The sequence below is a fragment of the Crocuta crocuta genome, unplaced genomic scaffold (genome assembly GCF_008692635.1).
Source record: "Crocuta crocuta isolate KB4526 unplaced genomic scaffold, BGI_CrCroc_1.0 scaffold143, whole genome shotgun sequence".
Taxonomy (NCBI): domain Eukaryota; kingdom Metazoa; phylum Chordata; class Mammalia; order Carnivora; family Hyaenidae; genus Crocuta; species Crocuta crocuta.
In genome coordinates this window covers 775,099-797,572 of record NW_027529175.1, presented here as the reverse complement: position 1 = coordinate 797,572, position 22,474 = coordinate 775,099, and the positions used below count along the sequence as shown (strand labels likewise).

Genomic DNA, 22,474 nt, shown 5'->3' with positions numbered 1-22,474 from the left:
TTTTTTATTTTTTAAAGTTTTATTTATTTCTAGGAAAGAGAGAGAGAGAGAGTGAGAGAGAGACAAACAGCATGAGCAGGGGAGGGTCAGAGAGAGAGGGAGTCACAGACTGAAACAGGCTCTAGGCTCTGAGCTGGCAGTCAGCACAGAGCCCGACGTGGGGCTCGAACCCACGAACCGCGAGATTATGACCTAAGCGAAAGTCGGACACTTAACCGACTAAGCCACTCAGGCGCCCCCTCTCTAGGTTTTTAGAGCACCTGGCACCTACAACCCCCTATACTTTAACCATGTAAGGGGACTTATGCCATTTGTTGATTGTTCCCTGTGCCCAGGTCTCTTCCCTCACCCAGATTTCAGTACACTTGGAGGGCAAAGACTGCTGAGATAACAGTCTCCCCTGTTCCTGGCAATTTACTTCTGAATCAGAATTTGGGAGACATTGCCTCCACACCACACCCTCATATTTCTTTCCTTTTTCTTTCTTTCTTTTTTTTTTTTTTTTGGTATGTGAAAAAAAATTTTAATGTTTATTTATTTTTGAGACAGAGACAGAACGTGAGTAGGGGAGGGGCAGAGAGAGAGGGAAGCACAGAATCAGAAGCAGGTTCCTGCTCAAACTCATGGGGCTCAAACTCACGAACGGTGAGATCGTGACCTGAGCTGAAGACGGATGCTCAACCGACTGAGTCACCCAGGCACCCCCCACATGAAAATCTATTATTGTCACGTTTTCACTGTCAGGACTTACGATCTTGCTCTTTCCTTCTTGCCTTTGCATTAAGGCCAAAAGAGACATATTGGCTACTCTGACAACCTTAAAGTGAACTCCAGGAATGTCACCGACAGTGTGACCTTTGCGAGCAAATCCAGCAACCAGAACCTCATCACTTTCCTCAGTAAAATTCAAACAACCATCACTGGGTACAAAGGCTGTGATTATTTTGTCGTTCGTGATCAGCTGGACCCTGACACACTTCCTGATGGCAGAATTTGGCTATTTGGTTTCAACCCCTACTCTCCCCAGTATGATTCCCTTTATATGGGAAGCATCTCCAAAGGCTTGGCCTTCAGGGCTGTGCCCAAGTGGGCTTCCTTGTCCTGTTCACAACGCCACTTCTGATCTCGTTGGTGGCTACAGAGCTTCCTGGCCAAATGAAGACTGCAATGTTTACCCATCCTGCCGGCACCACGGGCCTGGGCAAAAGAGAGAGACCACACCCTCACATTTATTTCCCAAATCTGGTCCATTCTGCTTCCTGCTTGTCCCACCCAAAAACTAGCTTCAAAATGCAACCCTTTGCTGTGGACCATGAAAGGCAGGCCATTCTTGATGCCCAGTAAGAGTTGACCTTCTTTTTAGAATAATCCAGTATCCAGAAATTTTTATATTTGTTACCACAAATAAAGGCCTCCTGGGCCCTTCTCTGACCTGGCCCCCAACTCACCTGTAAGATCCAGTGGCCACTTTTTCACCATCTACCATTAGGAACTTTGATGACAGGGTCCCCTTGACCTTCCCCATGGGCATGTAGAAGCCAACACCTGTCACAGAGCGAACACGGATGTTCTGTTGGGAAGAGAAGGGCACTGTCACTCAGGCTTGGGCCTATGAGGCTTTGAGCCAAGTGATGTGTGGGCAGAGGAGGAACCCTCTTGTTCATGGAACCCTGCCTACTGGCTTCTGTCTATACTAGCCTCTACTTCCTATAGCCTTAGAGCTGGAACCCCATTTGAAGGGCAGGAGGAAGGGGCGCCTGGTGACTCAGTTGGTTAAGGGACCGACTTCGGCTCAGGTCATGATCTCGCAGTTCATGGGTTTGAGCCGCGTGTCAGGCTCTTTGCTGACAGCTCAGAGCCTGGAGCCTGCTTCGGGTTCTGTGTCTCCTTCTCTCTCTGCCCTTCCCCTGCTCATGCTCTGTCTCTCTGTGTCTCAAAAATAAATAAATGTTAAAAATTAAAAAAAAAAAAAGAAGAGCAGGAGGAAGTTAGCAAACTTTGCTTTGAATATGGATGAGCCCATGGGGCGCCTGGGTGGCTTAGTCGGTTAAGCGTCCGACTTTCGCTTGGGTCATGATCTCGCGGTTTGTGGGTTCGAGCCCCGCGTCGGGCTCTGTGCTGACTGCCAGCTCAGAGCCTGGAGCCTGTTTCAGTCTGTGACTCCCTCTCTCTCTGACCCTCCCCTGCTCACGCTGTCTCTCTCTCTCTCTCTCTCCTAGAAATAAATAAAACATTAAAAAAAAAAATAAATTGAATATGGATGAGCCCAGGTATAGTTCCTGCCAGCTCCAAAAGCTCCCCAGAAGAGAATCACAGCCCTAGCTTTGACCCTAACACTGACATTGCAGCGTGAGTGCCCCAGGACTGGGCCAAAGCTGCCTCTTTGGCCTCAATAGTCTTGAGATAAAATTTAAGCTGGGCATGTAATTTAGGGTTATCAATTCACAAGGCAAGGCTTTAGACAGAAAGAAAGGGGTTGAGGTCTTGATGTTCACCTGTGTCCCTGAACTGGGGAGGAGTAAGAGGAAGAGAGAGAGGCAGTCTCTATCTTACCTCCTGCCCTTCCTCCCCATCCTTCACCCCTACCCCAGTGGTACAACTTACTCGAATACGGTAGTCAGCAAGCTCCAGGCTCTGACACATCTCCAGGAAAAACTTCACACCTGCCTCATCCAGGATGATGTACACAGGGACCCGGCGCTTACACGCAGCATCTACGATGTCTTGGAAGATATCGCCATCAGTGAAGAGGTCCATGACCACAGCAATGACCTGGACGTGGAAGGGCACTGGTGAGGCGCGTGGTGACTCCACATCTACAGTGATACGCTGTGGCTCAGAGAGCACCAGCTGGGCCTGAGGAACTGGGGCCAAGAGGCAAACACCCCATCTGCACCACTCGGGTTCTCCACGTGCCCACCACCTCTGAGCACATCTGAACCCGGAGGTGGGCTCTCTGCTCTGGAAATGCCTGGTGGTCCAGGCTATGCTACTTGTACTTCATCCTTGACAAATCCCCACACCCCACCCTGGGCGGTCTCTGGCAGCTCTTCTGAAGCCAGTCAGGCCAATCTAGGAGGCTAGGAGACATGGTCCTAGTGCCCTAGGGAAACAAGTAGGCTGAAGAAGATGAGGTCACTGAGATGCACAGGACGGACTCACTTCCACCAGCTGTAGATCTTTTCACATCCCCTTCCTTGCAGGCCTGGTTAGTTTTGATCTCCCTACAGCTGTGCAAAGTTCCATGTCCCCCTTGGTGCAGATCCAGGCGGAGCTCCAGTCAGCTCAAACTCCCCTGACCTCCAAGTGGCCAGGCCATGCTACATGCCCCTTAAGGTCAAGGTCACTGCCTAGGACTCTTGATTTCTAAAAGCCAGTCCTGGAAAGTGAGGCATTCTGCCTTTCTAACCTTAGGTTCCTCCATTTTCCTGTGCAGACGTTTCTCCCCTCCAGCTGCAGGGTTTTCTTGCTGGCCCCAAGAATCGTGTATGTGATGCGGGGAAAGGGTATACTTTGGGGTCAGGAGATCTGGTTATAATGAATTCCTATATATGTGACCTAAGGCAAGTCACTTAACCTTGGTGAGCCTCTGTTTCCTCATTTACAAAGTGGGTATACCCTGTACCCTGTATTTTATGCATTTGCCATAGAGATTAGAGATAACACCTATAAAGCATCAAATACAGTGCCTGGTGTGTAGTAAGTCCTAAATAAATGGTAATCACTGTATGGTTGAGGGAGTCCATTAGTTGTAACTGAAAGCCCGAACTCTGAAGTCAGACAGGCTTAGAACAGGGCTAGTGCACCTGCTCTGCCACTGACGTATCAGTGACCCAGCTACTATGAGTGTCCCAGCTACTGTCTCAAAGGGTTGTTGTGAGGGCTTAGGGAGATGAACCACGAGAGCACTTAGCACAGTGCTGGCCCACGGAAAGCTCAATAAATAAGTACCCTTCATCCTCACCACCTTCACACATGCGCTCTACCATTACCTCTGCCTCTAAAGACCCACTCGCCCCCACCCCCATCCCCACCACATCATTTACACAATATTATTTAAGACTATTCTTAGCTCCTACATTTCATACTCTGTCATCCATACCAGTTACCATTTACTGAGCTTCACAGGCAGAGGGAAGATCTGAAGACAAATTATAATCCCTAACTTCAAGGGGTTAATCCCCTTGAATGATAAGACATTTGCACAAAATAACTGAGACATGAGGCAAATTGAGACGAATGCCTGAAGAGATGTGCAAATGACATGTGATGTGAGTTCAAGGTTGGTGGGGGCGGGGGAGAAGGAGGGGCGGAGAGACAGAGGGAAAGAAAGAGATTGAATGATTACTTCTAGCTCAGGGAGAAGAAAGGCTTCATGAGGGGGCTGAAACCTGAAGAATGGGCAGCCTCGGGGACCATGAGAAATGAACAAGGAAGAAAACCAAGCAGGCAAGTGGGCAGGGCTGCCATGCACCAGTAGGCAGGTTGTGCACTGCACACGGGCTCTGCGCTAAGCGGGTGAGTGGAAGATGTGCCTGCCTGAGAAAGGGATGCCTTTTCCTAATCTGCACACAGCTTCCACATGGGCCAGCAGAAGCCTACAATGTGGGGATTTCAGGCAAAAAACACAGCATAAACAAAGGCACTGAGGACAGAGACTAACATGCACTGAACACTTTCCATGTGCCTCACACTGTTCCAGATGCTTTAGGTAAATTTTTTTTTAATGTTTGTTTACTTTTGAGAGAGAGAGAGACAGAGCATGAACGGGGGAGGGGCAGAGAGAAAGGGAGACACAGAATCCGAAGCAGGCTCCAGGCTCTGAGCTGTCAGCACAGACCCCGACGCAGGGCTTGAACCCATGGATCGTGAGATCGTGCCCTGGAGCCAAAGTTGGATGCTTAGCCATCTGAGCCACCCAGGCGCCCCTCTTTAAATTTTCTAATTTGATCCTCACGACAAGGAGGATTGTTCTCATTTTACAGATGAGGAAGTAAATGCAAAGGGGCTAAATCATGTGCCCAAGGTCATACAGTTAACATAGAGCAGAGCAGGGATTTGAACTCAAGTCTCTCTGACTCCAGAGTCTTCACTTCATTGTATCACACAGGCTTACAGAGATGGGACAGCTGTAAAGTATTTTTAGAAACATCACATCAAAAGCTAGTTCTTTAAAAAAATTTTTTTTAACATTTATTTATTTTTGAGAGGCAGAGAGACACAGAGCATGAGTGGGGAGGGGCAGAGAGAGAGGGAGACACAGAATCTGAAGCAGGCTCCAGGCTCTGAGTTGTCAGCACAGAGCCCGACGCGGGGCTCGAACTCACAGTACGTGAGATCATGACCTGAGCCTAAGTCGGATACTTAACCAACTGAGCCACCCGGGCGCCCCAAAAGCTGGTTCTTTAAGAAGACCAAATAAGATAGACAAACTTCTGACAAGACTAATGAAAACAGGAAATGCAAACAAAATCCTGAGTAAAAACACAGAAATAACTACACACATATTTACTTCTTAAGAAATCATACTATTTAGGGGTGCCTGGGTGGCTCAGTCGGTTAAGCATACAACTTTGGCTCAGGTCATGATCTCACAGTTCATGGGTTCGAGCCCCGCATCGGGCTCTGTGCTGACAGCTAGCTCAGAGCCTGGAGCCTGTCTTTGGATTCTGTCTCCCTCTCTCTGACCCTCCCCTGCTCACTCTCTCTCTCTCAAAAATAAATAAGACATTTAAAAAAATTAACAAAAAAGAAATCATACTATTTAAGAAACAGTAAAAAATGGTAAAAAGAATATTAGGACTATTTATCATTGATGAATTTGAAAATGAGAGTGATATGGTTAAGTCATTAAAAGAAAATGAAACATAAAACAGCACAATCCAGTAAGGTTTATCCTAGAAATGTAACAATGACTCAACATCAGAAAATCTGTTGTTTTAATTTATAACATTTATGGGGTCAAGGAGGGGAAATCCTTTATTAATAGTTTTTTTTTAAGTATTTGATAACATGAGATCCTTGCTTATGATTAAAATTCTCAAAAAACTAAGAATAGAAGGGACCTTCCTTAACTTGATAAAAGCTATTACAAAAAAGCCACATGAGGCACACTGAACAGAAAAACTTTAGATGAATTCCCTTTAAGTCTCAAGAACATCAATAATACTTTCACCTCTTCTGTGGTGAAAAAAGTATTGGAGGTCCTGACTAATGCAATATGATGGAAAGAAGGAAGAAAAGAAAGAAAGAGAGGAAGAGACAAAGGAAGAAGGAGAGGGAGAAGAGATAGAAATATTAGAAGAGACAAAACTACCAGCATTTGGAGATGATATTTTTACAGAAAATCCAGTAAAATGCAGAGGAACACTATTAGAATTAACAGGAGAATTTAACAAGATTTCCAGATACAAGAAAAACTTAGAAAGACCAATAGCATTCTTCTGCTACAGTGACAATCAACTAAAAAAAGGGGGATGGGGAAAAAATAAGACCAAAAGTGCAGTTTAGGGCATGTGGTCAGTCAGTTAAGCGTCTGACTTCGGCTCAGGTCATGATCTCATGGTTCATGAGTTTGAGCCCCACATCAGACTCTGCTGTCAGCGTAGAGCCTGCTTCAGATCCCAACTCTCCCTCTCTCTGCCCCTCTCCCTTCCCCACTCTCTCTCTCAAAAATAAACATTTTTTTAAAAGTACAGTTTAACCACATAGGATTTAAGAATTAATACCTTTATGGAGAACTTTAGAAAATTCTATTCAAGGATATTTTTAAAATAGTGAATGAATGAAGAGATAAATTGTGTTCATGGATAATATGATTCAATATTTGAAAAACTGAATTCTCTCCATGTTAATAAAATTCAATGCAATTCCAATGAAAGTTCAGTATTTTTGAGGAACTCAAATACTTCTAAGATGCAGAGAAGGCTAAAGATCTACAGTAGCTAAGTCAATTTTGAAAAAGAAAAGCTAAAAGGGCACACTTCTACTACCAGATAGTAAGGCATACTGCTGAGCTATAGTAATAAGCATTGTGGTGCTGCGGCAGGAAGAATTAAAAAACAAACCAATGGAACAAAACTGAGAGACTAGAAACAATCATTGTTATAAACACATAAAACTTTAAGTCTGATAGAGGTGGAATCACAAGTCAATGGAGAAAGGATATTGCTTAGCAGATGTTATTGGGAAATTGGCTTACTATGGAGAGAAAAAGTGCATCCCTGTCTTACATTATATATAAAGATGAATTTCAGCTAGGCTAAAGTACCAAAATGTGAAAGATAAAACCAATAAAGGATTCAATAAGGTAGGTAAGAGTATTTTTTTTTAAAGTTTTATTTATTTAAGTAATCTCTACACCCAACATGCGGCTCAAACTCACAACCCCAAGATCAAGAGTCTCATGCTCTTCTGACTGAATCAGCGAGGCTCCCCAAAAGTACTTCTTTAGAGTCTAAAAGCAGAAGTCATAGCCAAATAAAATTTTAAAAATAATGCATTTGACAAATTAGGGGTTTTCTGTTCAAAGGAGAATGCCGTAGACAAAGGTAACTGGCTGGTGACAGGCAAAAGATACTGCAATGTCTGTGACCAAAAGGAATAATATACAAGGGATCCCTGCAAATCAGCAAGAAAAAGACAAGGAACTAATTAGAAAAATTGGCAAAGGATAGGAATAGGCAACTCCTAGAGGAGATACTCAAATGGGTAATAAGTATATAAAGAGAAACAGACCTCATTAGTAATCAGAAAAATAATTCAAATTAATGCAAAGAGATATAAGTGAAAGAGATAGAGAGAGAGAGAGATACCACTTTACAACTATAAGATTAACTAAAAATGAGAAATCTGGATAATCCTAAATGTTGGTATGTGAGGAAAGGGGAAGCTTCATGCACTGCTGCTGCTGCTGGTGGTGGGGGGGGGGACCCAGGGGCATGGATTCCCTAGGGCAGTGGGCAGAGCTTGGTGGATTTAAGAATAATTTAAGTGGTGCATAACTCGAGTCAGCAATACCTCTCTTGGACCTCTGGGATCGGCGCAACAGTCTATAAGAGGGCAGGAACAAAGATATTCGCTGCAGCTTTCTTTGGGATAGCAAGGAGTTGGCAACAACGTCGATGTCCCTCTCCAGAAGAATGGGTAAGGACAACGTGGGGAATGCACATGGTGGAGTCCTAGGTAGCTGACAGAGGCAGTGTGCTGGTTCCAGTGCAGAACCTGGATAGTTCTTTCGGAAATGGATAGTTTGATTTAAGATGTCAGCGGACGAGATCTATCGCCTAATACCAACTATATAGATAAAAATACACTACATAAAATAACACTGCGTATGTTTTTCAAGGATACAGACATGTGCAGAGACATATTCTAAGCACATTAGAGTGGCTGCCTGTGGAGGGAGGAAGGAAGGAGGGAGAAGATAAAACAAGAAGGGGCCTTCTGTGGACTGCTGATGGCAGCTCTGTACTGGAGGTCCCAAACACACACACACACGCATGCACACACACACACACACACACACACACACACACACACACACACAGCAGTTGGCTCAGAGCAGTTCAGAGTGGTGAGTACAGTGGGGTTGGGCTGGATCACGGAGGGTTTGAACTGGACGCTTCAGGCTCTGCTGCATCAGAACACGCTCCCCCCCCGCATCTTGCAGGGCTTCTGACACCTCACCTCCCAAGTGCCATCTGAGGCCAGAGGCCGTTGTTTGCTCATTTCCAAGCTCTGCACAGTGTGCAGCTCACAGTCAACCATCAAGGTATCGCTGGGGAGCTCCTGACCGGCTCCAAGGTGCTTCTCGACTCACACTCTTGCTTTCCTTTCGTAATTGGCAAGAGGAAGCAGGGAGCCGGCTGCCCTCACAGCTACCCAACCCCACCTAGTGGAGGATGTGATGTGAACGGACCACAGCTGGAGGGAGAGAGGAGTCCCAAGCCACCCCCCTCCCCCCTCAGGAGGCCTGGTCTGCGGCACCCTGGTGAGAGCCAGCCATCTGTGTCACTACCAATTAAACAGTGAAATATCGGTAGTAGGAAGTGAAATCAATTGCTCTCTGACTCCTGCAATCTCGTTGTGGAGGAGAGGTGATAATTACCCTCCGCTTCGGTCCCTGCGGGCACTGCCTGACATTCAGCTTCAGCCCCAGGAAAACCAGCTCCCAAATCCCTCTGCCCGCGGTGTTGAACGGGCCACGTGATCCTCCGCGCCAAACCCAACTTGGAGACTCCCGGTGCCAATGGAAAATGGATTTTAAAAGAAGGACGTCACAGGCTCCGAACCCAGGGAGGCAGATTTCATCAGGAGAAGAAAGTCACCTCTGCCCCCACCAGGCTCCCCATGTCCTTTCCCTGGTTACCCACTGATGTGCAGCACCCAGGGAGAGAGGTTAATCCGAGGCGGCAGGGGTTTTCAGAAGCTGTCGCAGGCGCTGGCAAAGAGGCTCTGATGCTGCAATACTGCTCATCGGGTGTTTGGTTAGCTTAACATCTCCTCCTCTGATATCCTGCCTCAGTGGAGGGGCAGGGGAGCACGGGAGGGCTAGGGAGCCCCAGAATCCCTCTCTGTCATTCGCCTTTAATTAAACTGCCAGCTTTTCAGATGCTCAGTCTGGATTCCTTAATTACCATGAGATAAAGCGCGCAAAAGGACCCCACTTTCCCCATGCCCTCCAAGGCAGCTGCTCTCAAGCCCCCTGGCGCGGTTGGATGACCCAGACGAGCTGTGTGGGGCGGTGTGGATCTCACCAGCCTGCCGCACAGGCACTTCCAAACCCAACATCCTCTTAGTCACCCTGGCCAGAAGCCAGAGTCCGGGCCTCCTCCTCCTCCCCACTGAGCATGTCCTACCTGCTCCGTGTGCACCTGCTCTGGGTCAACCGCTTTCTGTTCCCACCGCACTGCTGCTCTCACTCAGGCGCCCTCACTTCCTACCGAATTTCTGGAACAGCTTCCTAACCAGTCTCTCCTACTAGTTTCTGTGCTCCAGTTCATTCTCCACGGCAGCGATCCCCCCAGACAACGGCCTCATGAACCGGTGGGTCCCAGAGCCCTCTAACCTCCTGAGATCGGCCCGTGAAGGGCCTTATGATTGGCCCCTTTCTTCATCTCCAGCTTCACCTTGGGCCATCTCACCTCTGTCCCTACGGTTACCCTAGCGCGGCGTTTCTCTACAGTGTTACTGTTGACCTCCTGGGGCCAGTGTTTCTTTGTTGTGGGGGCTGTTCCTGTGCATTGCAGGATATTCAGTAGCATGGAGGTAGCGTCCTTCACAGTGGCAACGACCAAAAGTGTCTGTCGACGTTGATAAGTGTCTCCTGGGGGCAGGTTGCACCCCACCCCCACCCCTGACTCTCTTTTGAGAACCTCTACACACATCAGGCAGTTTTGAGTCTTTCTGTTTCTACTCCTTTCTTGGCCCTCTGAAACTCCTATGCAGCTTTCGGGGTTCGGGCAAGAATTTCTCCAACTTCTCCCTACCCAGCAATGCTTGCCGCTTCCTGCTTCCTGCCCACACTGGCTTCCAGGCAAGGAAGAGGTCCCTGACACTTTGTTGTAACATCTGCTGACCAGCTCTGTCCCTTACTGGGCTGTGGGCTCCCGGATGGCAGGGACCATCTGATTTCTCTCAGAATCTCCACCCTCGGGGGACATCTCAACACCAAGTCAGTTCTCCGTGTTTGTAGAATGAATGTCTGAATGTACTTGTGAGGTGCAGATGTAGGTTTGTAGTTACCTCTTTTATTTCATTAAATGACAAGGCACTGGGGTGGAGGGGAAAAAATAATACTGAGCAATATTCTTGTTAGATCATCTTGCTGGAAGGCAAAGTTAAAGATCTTCCTCCAGGGTTAGGACATCTGAGTGGCTCAGTCGGTTAAGCATCTGACTCTTGGTTTCAGCTCAGGTCATGATCTCACGGTTGGTGAGTTCAAGCCCTGCGTCAGGCTCTGCTTGGGATTCTCTGTCTCATCCTCCCTCTGCCCCTCCTCTGCATTCTCTCTCTCTTAAAATAAACATAAATAAAAAATAAACATTAAAAAAATAGATCTTCCTCAGGGGTGCAGAGAAGGGGAAAGAAGTTGGTACCTTTTAGGACTGCCGTCTCAGCGACAGCTCAAAGATCTGATCTCTTTGCCTCTGTTCTACCTACCCAAGATCTTAAAGGAGCAGCCAGTCTGTAAGTGAGGACAGTACTTAACCAAGGGGTAGAAGTCTGCACCAAGCACATCAGGCCAGGAAGCAGGGCTGCCACCCGCACGTAGGGCAAGCACGTGAAAATTACAAAAGGGAGCCTGTCCTCCCCGTAATAAGATGCAAGGCTGTAAGTGGAGCAATGGCTGCGTGTCAGCCGTACAAAGCCTCTCGGCCGTGCCTGTGTGCCGGGCACAGGCTGCACCTCGGCACTTAGCCCCTGCACTGAAGGACATTTCAGACACAAAGAATCTTAGAGGTAGGAGGAAACTTCAACAGCTAGAGCCCAGCTCCAAGGTTACTTTGCTCTGTTGGGCAGAGGTGGGACTAAAGCCTGGGCTCGACCCCAGTCCTGAGCTTCCCTCCAACACTAAGCTCCCCCCACCCCCACCAAGTGATGGGGACAGAGCAGCTCTGCGCACAGATCTACCCTGGCTGGGACCCCAGGCCACCTCCGGTCACACAAAACCAGGATGCTTCAGTAGAGGGGGACCATGCCGTTCTCTCCCTCACCGCTGTCCCCAGCTCTGCTAACGTGGAGCTGCAGGCACTGGGCTGGGTGTGGCTGCCATTGGTGGCAAAGATCCACCCCTTTCTCACTCAGCTCCATGGTATGGGGGGGAGGGGGGCAGGTGAGAGGTCACAAGCCAGGCCTGTTCATTGCAGGAGGGCCGGTTGCAGGTCAGGTCCTTCTGGGGAGGAAGGAAGAAAGCCCACCAAGGCACGGCGGTGGTCCTCTTCCCACTGATTACCTACAAGAGTCTGGGGCCCCCGTTTAGGTCCCGGGGCTGTTGGGAGGTTCAGATGAGGTCATGCTCACAAAATCCTATGAAAAAGCTGTGTGGTTATGAGGGGCCATTAAACTCACTCTAGGGTTAAGGGGGTTAACGTCCACACCTAGAGCCCTAAGGTTCCTTGGGGTAGGGAGGGAAGCAGCTGGCCCTCTGTCTGGCAGCCCAGGCGAGTCCGTTTGTCTGGGACCAGTGAGTGGTCCTTGCCTTTCCCATGGAGGGCAGTGCTGGGTCGGGGAGCCAGGAATCTCCTCTGATCTCCGCAGAGAGCGATGAAGGTCTACGGGGCAGGGATTGTCAGACTTCAGCGTAGAAAGAATCATTTGTGGTGGGTTAGGGATGGGATGTGTCTGTTGAATGTGCAGGTTCAAGGGCCCCATCCGCAGAGATCCTGATCCAGCGGATCCTCAAATAATGCATTTTAGCAACACCCTCCCCACCAGGTGATCTGAATGCAGGTGGTGGATGGAGCGACTGCTGTTTGCAAGAGACTGCTCTCTGGAAGCAGAAAGTCTTACCGGTTGTTTGGCCTTGAGCGAGTCATTTCACCTAAGCACCAGTTTCCTCATTTTGAAAAGGGGAGGTGATGCCTTCGCAGGGTTGTTTTGGGTTTTTAGTGAGATAATGTAGGCGGCTCAAGGGGCATGGTGCTCGGCCTGTTGTGAGCAGCGGGTAAATACTGGTGCCGTTTCCTCTCCTCAGAGACTGAACCCTGAACAAAGGGGGCCACCACTTCAGAGGAGGGGCGACAGAGGAGAGAGCCAGTGAGGGGTCGCCGAGCTCCCAGGGAGCCAGCCGCCCAGAGCCGCCTGCAGGCTCAGACATCAAGGTGGAGATGTTTTTCCTTTGCTCAATACCATGCCCGGCAGGCCCAGCCTGGGGTGGTGATTAAAGCCTAGACAACACTCCACTTGCAGAAAGGTCAGAACTTGAACTAATTGAGGGGAAGGGCAGCTCAATTAAGTGAAGAGTCCGTACAGTGCACTGTTCCTCGAGCAGTGCTGGGTGTCTGTGCTTACACATGGAGCAGCCGGAACACTGTAAGCAAGCGCCAGAGAAGGGAGGACCTGGAAGCGGCCTCAGGAACCTCACGGCCATGGCCACGGGCGCTACTGCAGCGGGGCAAGCTGCCGCGGGAGGATGGAAACTCCATGGAGGGTGGGGGCGCTCTCGGCGCTCTGGGCACACACACCAGACTTACTTTTGTCATCAAGGCTTCAACAGGCTCCGTGTGAATTATCACCAATTTGGCGGCACCAGTAAAGTGTGGACAACTGAGTAAGAAAGGTTTGCGTTAAGCTTCCCATTTCTGTTCCCTGGGGTAAAAGGAGGGGAGAGCCAACAGGGGAGGCCTGCACAGCGGCCCCGGCAAGGACGCCCATGGAACACTGGCCCTGCCCGCCCCCCCTCTTCGCCCCGTCCCACCCTGGGCTCCAGATCCATTCTGCTAAATCCCCGGGCCAAGAGTGCATTGCAGTGGGAGATGCAGACTCTGGAGTCGGGGACCCCATGCTGGCACTGAGGCCTCTGAATGCTACCTGTAAAGTAAGGCCGCCCCTGGTTCCTGTGAGGAAGTGCAGAGATGCCCACAGAGAAGCTAGTGTGGCGGCTGCCCCCCGACGGCCAGGCTCTGTCCCTTCTCCCTGACAGTGCCTGGCACACAGTAGGTGCTCAGCGTCAGTCCCAGTGGCTCTTCCTCTTGGCAGGTGGACCCAACAACACAACCTGAAACATGTCATTCCCCTGCTCAGCCCCAGCCGCCACCAGCACCAAGCCAGCCGTTAGCCCAGCTGAAGACCTTCCATGTGCTTCCACCACACTCCTTCCCCTGACAATAGACTCACACTGCACGAGGTGGCTCAACGCTCTCCAAACACACCGGCAGCCCTCCCCCCACCCAACCTCGTGCCCTAACTCACGCTGCCACCACCCTATCCCTGCGGTGATGGGAACGCCCTTTCTCTGGTGAGGGCCTTAATTCACTCTTCCCAGTGATCACTCCCTGTCCTCCGTCCCGAGGGCAGGCAGTGTGTGTGTGCCCTCCCCACGATGCCTGTCTGCTCAGGCCTGTGTCTGTCCTGAGCATCTGAAGGGTAGGGACACAGACCTGCCGTTCCCTCCAATCCAGGGCCTGACGCTGGATGTTCCAGCAATACCTCCGGAGTAGGGGGCCTCCCTCGGGATGCTGAGGAAAGCAGAGCGGACCAGAGCCCTGGCCTAGCAAGAGGCCAGAGCCAGACCAGAAGGGGTCCCGTTCTCCGCCTGAAGGCCAAGTTGCCCCCACCCCCAGCAGGGCATCTGCGCTTTGTCAGCTGAAGCTTCCCAGCTGTCTGGAGCCCTGCTACAGTGTTTCAAGCTCACTAATTAGACATCATTAAACACCAGGCTCCCTTGATGCCCTGGCAGCCACAGGAGCCCGATTCCACCGGCCGGGCTGCCTCCGCTCCCAGACCGCTTGGCCTCTGTGCCAGGCTTCGCTCCCGGCTCTGCAGGTCACGCCTCCCTGCTGCGTGCCCCTGGGACTCACTCCCTGTTGATCTGACCCTATGAGGCCGACTCCCTCTCAACACCCATACCCTTAACTAGGTTGATGAAGGGGACAATGTGAAGGAGACTCAGGCTGGCTCTCCAGAGACGGAGAAGAGACTTTACCCACATGAGCAAGGTCAACTAATTTGGCCGAGAAGAACCATATGTGACCAGCTAGGGAGGAAGCGTAGCAATTCTTTTTTAAGATCCTAGGCCAGCTTTTCTGTGCCCCACAGCGGGCTTCTGGGACGACTTCCCTGCACTAAGTTGGTGTTAATTAGTGAAAATTATCTAATGCAAGCTCATTTTAACATTAGCTTAAAGCTAAACATAATTAGGAAGATAAATCAGCTGCAAAAAAAAAAAATCCGGTGAAGATACACAGATGATTTTTAGGATCGGCTGCAGGTCTGCGTTACTGGCCTGGAGCTCGGAGCACTAGACAGTAGGTGGGCGGAGCCGGGCAGGGCTCGGAAAGTACCTGTTGAGGTATTTCTTGATTGATCCAAGAAAGCAAGGCACCTGGAGCTGGCAGTTTACCCAGGAGGTTCCGAGAGGCAGAAAAGGAAACTTCGTGGCCACTGCCTGGTGATGCTACCTGGGAGGGCTTCCCCAGGGAGGCACGTGGAGAGTGCAGGGAGGGGTGCATTGAGGGAATGCTGTCTGGAGGGCACTGGGGTGCAGGGAATAAAGTGAATCCAGGCATTCCCTAGCCTCTGGCCTGGCGCGACCCCACCCTCGGACTGCCCTCCGTTCCCTACTGGCCGCTTCAGCTGTCAGTTCCTGGGAGGCCTCCCCCGAAGCTCCGTGGGCACCAGACTCCTTCCACCCAGCTCTGCTAGTTACCAGCGGTGTGACCTTATCCTCTCTGAGCCTCAGTTTCCTCGTCTGTAAAATGGAATGTCGCTGGCTTGTTGTGAAAATTAAATGAAATAATATATTCTAAAAGGGCTGGCACGCGTATATCTGGCATTTAAGTGCTCGATAACAGCTATCGAGCCTCTCCCCCAAATGCCCTACAGATTATTTTTTTATACCTCTATGAGACTTAAGGTCAGGGTCCACATTTTGTTCCACTGTATATATATATTTTTTTTAACGTTTGTTATTGACAAACAGAGACAGCATGAGCAGGGGAGAGGCAGAGAGAGAGGGAGACACAGAATCAGAAGCAGGCTCCAGGCTCTGAGCTGTCAGCACAGAGCCCGATGCGGGGCTCGAACTCACAAACCGCAAGATGGTGACCTGAGCTGAAGTCGGACGCTTAACAGACTGAGCCACCCAGGCGCCCCCGTCCACTGTGTGTTTCTTGAACCTGGCATGTAGTAGGTGCCCAGGAAAACACAGTGATGAATGAACAAATGTGTGGAAAGGGGGAGTTAAGAACACTCATAGTCTGTTCTCAGAGACCCACCAAAAGGTTAAGAGCCCTGGTCCCTGCCATGTCCCCAAGCAACTGCTGACTCACTGCTAGAGAAGAGAACAAAAAGAATATTTATCCGAAGCCTCCCACATGCCCAGGCAGTACTTTGAGGGGCCCAACAGAATGATGACCACCATACAGGCAGTGCGAGGATGAGCTTCCAGATTACTGGAAACTTGGGCCAGAGAGACTAATAATTAGAAAGGCCATAGGCTTTATTCCAGGGCTAAGATTCTGGGATCATTAGCAAGTCCACAGGCTCCGTGGATTTCAGGGAAGGAAAAAATCCGCTGAAGCTGATGGGTCATAGCACCTGGGAGGTGAGGCGCAGAGGGGGAGGGGTCTAGCAGGGATCGCTTGAGTGACTCAGAGAGGTGGGGGTTGCTCAGGACACTGCCAGGGGCACAGGCAGGCAGTCAGCCAGGACCCACCCTCCTCGATTGTTCTCTGCCCTGTTCCCCACCTGCCCCCCCAGATTGGAATCCTGCCCGAGAACAGGCTCTGTCTTGTACACTGACAAAAGGGAGGTGGATCTGGCCACCAGCCAAGGTGAGGCAGCACGCCAGGGGGTGAGAGTGTAGAAGGACTCGGGGTGCTGGCTGGGAATCCCATCAAGGTCTCAGCTTGTCAGTGGGGTCACAAGTCCCAGGGGGCCAGAAAGTGGCCATTAAGAGGGCAATATAGGACAATGGAGTAGTACTCGGCAACCAAAAAGAATGAAATCCTGCCATTTGCAACTACGTGGATGGAACTAGAGGGCACTATGCTTAGCGAAATTAGTCAGAGAAAGAAAAATATCATATGACTTCACTCATATGAGGACTTTAAGATACAAAACAGATGAGCATAAGGGAAGGGAAGTAAAAATAATATAAAAACAGGGAGGGAGATAAAACAAAGGAGACTCTTAAATACAGAGAACAAACAGCGTGGCTGGAGGGGTTGTGGGTGAGGGGACGGGCTAAATGGGTGAGGGGCATTAAGGAGGACACTTGTTGGGATGAACACTGGGTGTTATACATAGGGGATGAATCCCTGGAATCTACTCCTGGAATCATTACTGCAGTATATGCTAACTAACTTGGATGTAAATGTAAAAACAAACAAATTAAAATAAATTAAAATAAAACAAACAAACAAACAAGAGGGCGATATAGGTCCCTGGAAGCTACCTACATTCAGCTTCCAGAGGATTCCTGCCCCGACGTCTCCTGGGGAGAGAAGCTTCTCACTGATCTCGGCACAGATCAGAGCATCTAGCAGCCACGTACCTGTCCGTCTCCAAACTAGTCTGTGAGCTTCCCAGAGCCTGGCTGGCAACAAATACGTCTTGTTTCTGTATGTTTTAGAGAGAAGAGGTGGTCCCAGAGGGCAATACCCAAGGGTAATGGCATTTGTAGCAGAAGGACACAAGCCTTGAACTCAAACCTGGGTGAATCCCAGTCAGCCTCCTATGAATGTGATGACCTTGTGGTTTCTCTGAGCCTCTGGGCAGATAGCACTTCCCTTGTGAGGTGCTGAGGAGTGGATTAATTAAAGGAAATAGCGTAGCACCTATCTTTCAACAATGTTAGCCCCTCTTAATAGAAATCCCTTTTATCTGTATACGTTACTCATCTTTTTCAAAGTGCTGTCTCATAGTCTTGCTTTAGATTCTCAGAGCAATTTTGTGAAAGGAAGAAGGCAAGAATGATCCCCGCTTAGAGATGCAGAGATGGAAGCCCAGCAAGGTCAAATGATGTGCCCAAGGACAGAGACACCCGAGCAAGAATGAGGACACTCAGGCTCCTGGCTCCCAACTGTGTCCTTCTACCCTTGGCAGTGGCCTGGTCTTCTGAGACTAAGCCCAATAAACCTGGATCTGTTCCCCACAAGACCAAGAGAAGGTCATGAAGAAGACACCCCTTTCCTGAGGCCCCATCTTCACCCTTTGAACTCCCTGGAAAACACCCAACCTCAGAGGTTCAGGGACCCAAAGTGTCAGATTTCAGAGGAACCAAGTCTAGGACTCCTTCTCCTCCAAAGAGAGAGCCATGGTTTGTCCCCTGTGCCCTAGTGCTCACCTAGGAAAGCTTTAGTTCCTGGGGAATATTTCCAGACTGCCCTCAGGCTCCTTGGGCTGGGCCTTCCAGCCAGTCAGGCCCTTCTGGATGACGGTGAAAGGGGAGCACCCTTGGGGATCCCCTGTATAGGAAATGGGGGCACCTCTGCACCTTCCTGTCTTGGTCTCTGCCCATGGCAGATCTTAGAGAAGATCTTTGGCTGAGGATTCAGACGCCACAGCCCCACGGACAGTGGAGGCAGGTGGATGGCCACTCTGACAAACAGCTACCACCAAATCAGAGCCAACAGGTAAATGTGGGGGGCTTGGGGGACAGCAGGAAGCCGGCCCTCTCCCACTCCAAGGAGGAAAATGGGAAATACACCTGCACAAGGTGCCCAAACCCAACAATGAGAAGTGACTCCTAACTCCTCTAACTCATCTCCTGGCTGGGGCGCCCCCACTTCCTGGGAGGAAATTCGGCCACACTTCCCTCACTTGCTCTGTGAGAAGACAGAAGGCAGCAGTTACTTTCCAGAACAATTGACCTTTGTGGAATACTTTCTTGGTATCCTTAGCTTTCACACAAATGTCTTCCTTGTTTTTCAAAACCACCCAGAAATCTACGTATTATCCTCCCATTTTACAGGTCAGGAGCCCCAGAGAAGGAAGTGCTTTACCCAACGGACCACAGCCAGTAAGTGGCCAGATCTGGAGAGGAACCAAGACCTTTCAACTTAAGAGCCTGTCCTTGACCCTGATATGAAGCTGGGTCTCCAGTGCTCAGAAATTCTGGCTCCTGGGATCAGTGATTGAGCCTAAAGGAGAGACATTCAGAATCCATCCGGAATCCAATGGCCAAAGAGCTCAGGGCTTGGCAGGGAGGCTGGACAGGCTGGGGCAAGATCCCCGAAGGGCTGTGAAGTGCTCAGCCCCTGGAGCAGCGGCTGCACCATTATCCACCAGCCTCAGGGGGTCAAGGTCTCAGAAAGAAAGCCCATGTGGAACTAGTGAAGGAAAGTACGGTTAGGTGGGTCAGAACTTCTTTTTGTTTTTTTATCTGCTTCACGTCTATATCCCAATGCCCAGCATGGGGCCTGGTGCAGAGGCAGTGCTCAGTACTGTCTACCGGATATACTTGAATGAGGGAGGCACCAACTGAGGCCAGTAGGGGAAGACAGTGGGCTCTGCTCAGTGGCACAGGCTGCCACTGCAAAGGCGAGGCTCCTGGCACCAGGAGCCAGAGACTCCAAGGCTTTGCCACATCCCCAGGTCACGTGGTCCCTGCTGTCCACCCCCATCAGCTGCCCACACCTCTAACCAAGCTGCTGACTGGGCAAACCACACCCCCTGCTCTGGTGCCTTCTCCCAAATCCCTCTGCCCCTTCCCCCAGTTTAGAGCATTCTTTTCTCTGCTGCCAGACAGTTTGTGACAATGGGGATTAAAGGAGTCTCCTGGGTAACGTGCAGTTCAACAAGGGCCTTCCCCAGACACTTGCTTCTCTAGAGGGACGGGGAAAGAGACGGGTGACCAGCCACTCACACAAATCACTGGCCCTCTGTGACGGCTAAGGCCCTGCAAAGCAGACCAAGAGGAAGAAGGTGAATCTCGGCCCTTCCAAAGCTTCCGGCCCCCGAGGACAAAATGGGCTCTCCCAAAGTGGGCCATGTGCCAGCCACATAGGCTGGACAAACAAGGTGCCACGTCCACGAACAAAAAGGCCACTTTCGGATTGAAAATTTGATAAAGTGCCAAGAAAGAGGTGGCGCCTGAGCTGGGCCCTAAGGGAAAGGGGACAGAGCTGTCGGCCAGGGGAGGGGTAAGGTCAGGCCTGCGACCCATGCCCCTGTCCCCCATCAACCAGGCAGGTCTGGCCCTCTCACTGCGATGGGAATGAAGAGCTGCTGGTTAATCAAAGCTGCCTAGTCCACCAGCCTCCCTCTCTTGGGCTGTGTTTGTCATCCTCCCCCAACAGGTAACCTGGGGAGGCTGTAAAATCTCCTTGTCCTTGGTCTAAAGATAAGTCCTTTTGGGGCGCCTGGGTGGTTCAGTCGGTTAAGCGTCCGACTTTGGCTCAGGTCATGATCTCGCGGTTCGTGGGTTCGAGCCCCGCGTCGGGCTCTGTGCTGACTGCCAGCTCAGAGCCTAGAGCCTGTTTCAGATTCTGTGTCTTCCTCTCTCTCTGACCCTCCCCTGCTCACATTCTCTCTCTCTCTCTCTCTCTCTCTCATGCTCTCTCTCACAGAAATAAATGAAAAACATAAAAAAAAAAAAAAGATAAGTCCTTTCACCCTTTTGGACCTCAGAGGCCTCTTCCGAGAAATGAAGATAATATTCTGTCTCACATGATGATTGAGGCTCAAAGGTTGTGGTAGGCAGTGAAGTGCATTTGGATGTGGGGCCCAGGAGTGCGGGGTCAAGGGTCGGTCCTGGAGATAGGGGGCCGGTAAGTTTTTTCTATTCCTGAAGCAAAGGCAATCTCTCTAAACCCACCCAGCAGCCTCTAAAACGGACACCACCGGGCACAAGGGAGCCTGGGTGCACAGGTGGGTGGATGCTTGGTGCAGTCTCGGCCTTCCTGCTGCGTCCGGACATGCTTGTAGCCAGGTCTCAGCATCAAAGGCCCTTCCCTAACCCAGCTCTGGGTTCTCGCCCCTGCTGCCATGCCTGCGGCCAGGCACTCCTGCTGTATTCTAATGATGGTTCAGTGGACCATTAGGCTGCTTAAGAGCAGGGGTGTGTTTTATGTGTCTGCACAAGTGCTCAGCACACAGTAACCTCGAGACATTTGTCCCAGGACCGGATGAACACTCTCCTCCCGAATCACGAGCCCCTCCAAACTGCACTAGCTTGGTTCTCACTTTGCCCTTGTAAATAAGAACCCAAAGTTTCCCAATCTACAGGTGGTCTTGCTTGAAGTCTACTGCCCCCCCCTCCCCTCACCCCCAACTCTCTGCAGTTACAATGATCTCAGCGACCCGTGAAGTAGCCATCTCCCCTGGTCATCTCTGCCAGTGTGGGAGGGGCCAGGGACTCATTTCTCAGTCCCTGAAGGCAACTTTTCTGCCTATAGTTTAAGCAAAGTCCATCATTCAGTGACACTAAAATAAGCAGATCACTCAAGGGGGAAAGAAGAGCAGGAAACAAAACCCCACCCCGTAGGTAAACATGCCCGCTTTGATAGCACAGCCCCAAGGGCCAATTCCATTGGCAGAGGCCTGGAAAGCAGGTAACTTGACTGCTGTACTCCCGGTTCCCTGGGCCGCACGTCCACACCCACTGGGCTGTGTCCTCACTGCCTCTGCCTCCCCCCCACCTCCCATCAGAGTTTCAAAGTATCCCCTAGTTAGGCTCCTTTCTCTGGATCTCTGCGGCCCAGGTTCGAAACCCTCACTAGCGTTTGGCTGCGGGCAAGTCCTGGCCACTCCCCTGTTTGTAGCTCAGGAATAAAACTGACAGCACCTCACAAGGTTATTCTGAAGATTAAAGGAGATAAAATAGGAAAGTGTCTGGGACACAGCTGGACGTGCATCCCCTCCACAGTCCCCTCATATAACCGTCTCGGGCTGCCCCTTCTGCCCCCTCGGCAGGCTGACTCTCCCTGGAGACAGAGGAAACTCCCTGCCTCAGGGTGAAAAGGAAGGGGGTAGAATCTAGAGTAACAGCTGCTGTAAATAAGCTGGGGTGAGGGTGGGGCAGACAGTGGTCAGAGGGTGTAGCCTGTAGAGCCGAAGCCAGGGATCTGGAGCTTTCCAGAACCAAGCACATGGCCTTCGGGCAAGCCCCTTTCTCCTCTGTGCCCCAGCTTCCTTCCCTGTGAAACAGGTCCACCCTCTTGTCCTGCCCACTTCACGTGGCCTTTGAGAAGAAGGTGCTGTACACACATGGGTGACAGTGAATACGTGTGGGGCCCAGAAGGGCTGGGAGTTGGGTGGGCACAGGCAGGGTCAGAAGCTGCCTCTTCCAGGGGGCGTGGTCACCTGCTTTGGACTCAGATCCTCAACCCAGGCCCTACACAGTACTTGGCTCCTGCCAGAGCTGCTTTCTGTTTTGAAGGCAAAATCTCTCATTCCTGCTACTAAGTCCCTTAATGGAGAAATTGCCCATTCCAGTGTCCTTCTCTTTCCCCTTTTCAACTCTGCAATTCACCTCCTTCAGGAAGCCCTCCTAGATTAGGCATATCAGACTCAAAAACACTTTTTCTTCCAACACACCCCCCAGCATTTGAGTTAACTTTTGGACGGCAAAGACCACAGCTTATATCCTTCTACGGCTAGTGCCGGGCACACAGGGCACCCAGGAAATAGCGACTAGTTAAATATGTACATATTGGACGTGTTCACAATTGTTAAAGTTACTGTCGTTAAATATTTAAAGAGCTAAGGACATTACATTACACAGGAGGCTCCTGACACCCCAATGGGACCAGCGGCCCCAGTGGGCAGGAGTCCTGTCTCTCCCTTTGGTAACAGGGGCACTCCCCCA

General features: G+C 50.5%; 1 protein-coding gene and 1 pseudogene across 1 annotated transcript in view; both read right to left on the bottom strand.

Annotated features, from left to right (window-relative positions):
* Positions 1-22,474, bottom strand: part of FAM83F (family with sequence similarity 83 member F) — a 35,224-nt gene that overhangs the window by 10,210 nt on the left and 2,540 nt on the right. The window contains exons 2-3 of the mRNA XM_077757846.1: positions 2,605-2,777; positions 1,449-1,570 (exon numbers count right to left, since the gene is read on the bottom strand). Of these exons, the coding sequence (XP_077613972.1) occupies positions 1,449-1,570; positions 2,605-2,777 (295 nt within the window). The remainder of the gene's footprint in view (positions 1-1,448; positions 1,571-2,604; positions 2,778-22,474) is intronic.
* LOC144226439 (small ribosomal subunit protein uS12 pseudogene) lies at positions 748-1,179 on the bottom strand (annotated as a pseudogene).